General features: G+C 50.5%; 1 protein-coding gene across 1 annotated transcript; it reads left to right on the top strand.

Annotated features, from left to right (window-relative positions):
- The first annotated feature begins 1712 nt into the window (after positions 1-1712).
- TSSK6 (testis specific serine kinase 6) lies at positions 1713-2651 on the top strand. Its single transcript, XM_059475922.1, has one exon. The coding sequence runs from the start codon at positions 1713-1715 to the stop codon at positions 2649-2651; it is 939 nt and encodes a 312-aa protein (XP_059331905.1).
- The last annotated feature ends 1642 nt before the right edge of the window (positions 2652-4293 follow it).

Raw genomic sequence — 4293 nt, 5'->3', positions numbered from 1 at the left:
TATTCCCAGGAGCAGCAGTAGTGTTTTCCAGAGGTGTTTTGGAACTAAGTGGGGAAGGAAAGCCTGGTCTAAGCACTTCCCCCTCATAAAAATGCCCACATTGGTTCAGTTCTTTTTAGCCATCTCAAAGTTCCCAGCTCCTCTGAAAAGTCCAGCTCAGACCTCTGCTGAAGTCACTGTGGTTATGACTCAAGGGCTAAACTTGTCAGGAAATCATGCGTAACCAGCAAAATGGGTTTCTGCATCTGCCTGCTGATTGCTAGGTGGGATTTTTGTGTGTTTAGTAACATCAGTTTCTGAACAGGGACTTCTGGAAATGGCTTCTTGCTGATCCATTTCAGACATAAGAAATCTGGAGGGATTTATTTGAAGGCCCAAACATGCCTGCTGTGGTACAGCCTGATGGTATTCCTGGTGGTACATGGCTGGCAACCACATTTCCATGGCATGTTAAATTCCCATACTTCCAACTGGCCTGTAAAAATAACACCTGAAGTGGGAAAGCAGTTTGGTTTGGACCCACAACCTCTAAGCAGGTAAAACTCGACATGGTGACTGCTTTACTTGCTCTTAGTTCAGAGTAAAGCTCCCCTGCAGCACATCCAGACCCATGTTTGCAGCTTTGACCCATTTTAATTTCATCAAAGTGACTTCAGAATACTGGCAAGATGGACTCACAAGAAAGATTTTCTTTCATCTTCAGCTGATCACCATTCCTCTTTATAACTGACTTGCAGAATGAAACATATATTCAAAACCTAAAAATAGTGTTTGGGTTGGTGTTTTGGAGGATGGAGTTTTGTGGTCCTAGGCTTCTTTGTACAGCTGGAAAAGAAATGTGGGCTCCACAGAGAGAGCAGGATACTTGAGCAGCTTAAAAAACCCAGCACAAATCAGAAAAAAACAGCCAAGGATGCAGCACCTGGAAGAAGGAGCTGGCACTGCCCTGATAGACAGAGTGTGATGGGAGGGATGCCTTGCTCTGGAGTGGGTGTTCTGGCCCAGCCCAGCTGCCCTCTGCTCAATTTGACTGCCACATCATGGCAACTAAAACTGACTATAACCTTTTAAAATCCAAGTTACAGAACGTCTGAGAAGGATCTCACGTCTCACTTCTCTGTAAGTCTCCAAAATATTTTGATAAAAACAGATAAAGAGCAATTCCAAGTTCAAGAAACAGAAAAGCTGTTTTTTTCTGAAAGATGCATCTTAAGTTCCCCATCCACCCCAAAAAGATCAGAAAGCCCCCCAGTAATGTAACGGCTCTGTACACCATCACCAAAGAAGTCAATATTTATAGCTAGACAAGGTGGTTCACAGTTAGTGCCAGTAGACGTCACTCCTTTGTACCACTCTGCGTAATTTGGATTTTAATGCAACTAATACCCTGCACAAAACTGGTGCAGGTCCCCAAATGGGTCCCTGACCCCAGAAAGCTGACATTCAAACTTTCATCCACACCGCCCTGTGCTGAGAACTCAAATGAAGAGGCTGAAAGGGTAAAAGCTCCAAAGTATCCAGCCCCAGCTGTATTGTCCCCTGTGCAGGCATGCCGGGGGCACCCCTGAGCAACGGGGACCCACCAGACGCTCGCGTCACCTCCCAAAGCTCCTGTGACACACAACATTCCACTCGTCACAATACCCGGGTGGGGCATGGAAGCAAGGGTTGTCATACCCGCTGGTGCAAAGGTGCAAAGGTGAGCAGCTACCATGCAGCAGACAATACAGCCTCCCAATGCTGGGGAGCCCCAGCCCGAGCCCCAGCCCCAGCCCCAAGAACAAGAGCCCCAGGAAAGCCCACCGGCACCAGAGACCAATGCAAAGCCTGATGGAGGTGAGAGGATACTCAACGAGCTGGGCTACAGGCTGGGTCAGACCATAGGGGAGGGCAGCTTCTCCAAGGTGAAGGCAGCCACCTCCAGCAAACACAAGGGGCCCCTGGCCGTCAAGGTGGTAGACCGGCAGCGAGCGTCCCGAGCTGTCGTGTTCAAGTTCCTGCCCCGGGAGCTCTCCATCGTGCGCAGGATCCAGCACCCCAACATCGTGCGTGTCTACGAGCTCATCGAGGTCTGTAACAGGAAGCTCTACATCGTGATGGAGGCCATGGACACTACCCTGCTGCAGATGTTGGAGAATCTGGGAAAGCTGCCCTGCGCCCCCAACGCCCGGGACATCTTTGTGCAGGTGGTGAGGGCCGTGCGCTACCTGCACGACCGCAACCTGGTGCACCGGGACCTCAAGTGCGAGAACGTGCTGCTCTCTGCCGACGGCCGCCGTGCCAAGATCAGCGACTTCGGCTTCAGCAAGGAGCTCAAAGGGTACCCGGACCTGAGCACCACCTTCTGCGGGACGGCGGCCTTTGCCTCCCCAGAGGTGCTCATGGGCATCCCCTACGACGCCAAGAAATACGACATATGGAGCCTGGGGGTGATGCTCTACATGATGGTGGTGGGCAATGTTCCCTTTGATGATAGCAATGTGCAGAGCATGCCCCAGCTGCAGAAGAAGGGGGTGATGTACCCGGAGGGGCTGCCCCCGCTGCCGGAGCCCTGCCAAGCCCTCATCACCCAGCTGCTGCAGTACAGCCCATCGTCCCGGCCCGGCGCGGGGCAGATAGCCAAGAACCGCTGGCTCAACGGGGACATCTGAAGGACACAGCCCTTCCTGAAGATTCTGGAAGAGCACTTTGGTGCAATAAATGAAAGAGCATTTCTATGGTTTGTCGACTGTTTTGAAGCCCAAGGGTGCCTGTGTGTGGAGCTGATGGAACTCTGAAAAGCAAGGCTGTGTGCTCTCAGGAGGTGGTCACATCCCAAAGCAGCAGTGGCAGCCTGCTGCAGTCTGGGTTTGGAGACACAGCAGCCATGCAGAGCTGCCAGGGCAGGGTGGTGAGGTGCTGCAGCACAGCCCATCATGGTGCCTGCTCCCTAGAACATCAAAACTCTGGCACAGCCACCCCAATCTGCTACTCCCCATCCTCTGCTGCTGAATGAACAGGGACTATGGGAGGACAGCTGCTCTCACAGGGGTCTTGGCTTCTTCTCAGCCTTGTTCACCACCAAACTGTATTTGAGCAGGTAGGAGGGGAGAATCAGTGGTCCTACAAATCACTGCTGCAGAGAAAATGTCACATTTTTTGTGTGCCACTATTTCAAGCTCATAGTTACACTCACAGCCCAAAATCACACTAGGATTTTTGCAGGCAGCTGGACAGCATTACCCAACCAAAAGTTTTGGTGTGGCTTTGAGATCCACACCGTATATGGAACATCTTTCAGATATTTATTCCTAGCAATATTTGAAATGTATGCCAAAAGATACTTGATGAGAAATGCCCCTGGCCATTGAAAACTTGAAAGGGAAAACAAATAAAAGCATAAAGGAGAACCACTTTGTTAACTCCTGCTGTCCAGCTTCACTGTGAAAAATTACCAATTACTCTTATATGCAACGCCCTAAATCTTCTATGGATCCTTATGGGCAAGGCCCATTTTAAAGGGTTAATTAAAGATAGGAGCTGGCATCTGAAATGTGCTTTTATGAGACATTTCAACCCACTCTAAACAACCTCCAGCTTCCACTGGACTGAAGTCTAAGAGGAAATGTCCAGTTGGGTGGTTTGATGGTGATGGTGCCTCGTGAGCTGACCCAGCACAGGCCTGGCAGCACAGCCTGGGGCCAGGCCATGTCTGACCTGGACAAACCAGTGCATGTGGCTCTGCTGGGGGAGGTGGAAACACCTTTCCCAAAACAAACATTTTGGGTCTACTAAAAGGAGCAGTTTAAGTAGAACAAGATGTGGCAGCAGACCCAGCCCAAGGCTTTTCAGCATGCAGGCTACAGGGAATTTTGCCACCCCCAGAATGAAGATTTATTTTGTTCTTCTCACAGCTGCAAAATAGAACTTGCAGCAGCCAAGAATAATGGGATACAAAGGGTGTCCAGGGCTGTGGAAACAGGCTTGGGAAGGATCAGGAAGGGGATAGAAAAGAAGGGGAGGTGTCCAAAGGACGTGGGAAGCAAGGAGGTGGACGTCAGGGAAGTGAAATTTTCAGCAAGGTTCAATTCTTCTTTTTCTACTCTCCTTCCAGCTACCCTGTCAGTCTCATCCCAATCCATGCCCCAGGACCTCCATATAACTGTCCACCTCCATCTACTGCCTCCCTTCAGCCTTGCTTGCCTGCAGGTACCTCCCCACCACCTGGGAAGCACAAACCTGGCTCTGCTGCACTGCTTCTCCTTTTGCTCCATCTCAATCTTCTTTCCTTAAAGGCAAAGCTACCACAGTGGG

The sequence above is a fragment of the Ammospiza nelsoni genome, chromosome 7, assembly GCF_027579445.1.
Source record: "Ammospiza nelsoni isolate bAmmNel1 chromosome 7, bAmmNel1.pri, whole genome shotgun sequence".
NCBI lineage: Eukaryota > Metazoa > Chordata > Aves > Passeriformes > Passerellidae > Ammospiza > Ammospiza nelsoni.
Note: the sequence above shows the minus strand (reverse complement) of the source record. Positions and strands in the feature narration are given on the sequence as shown.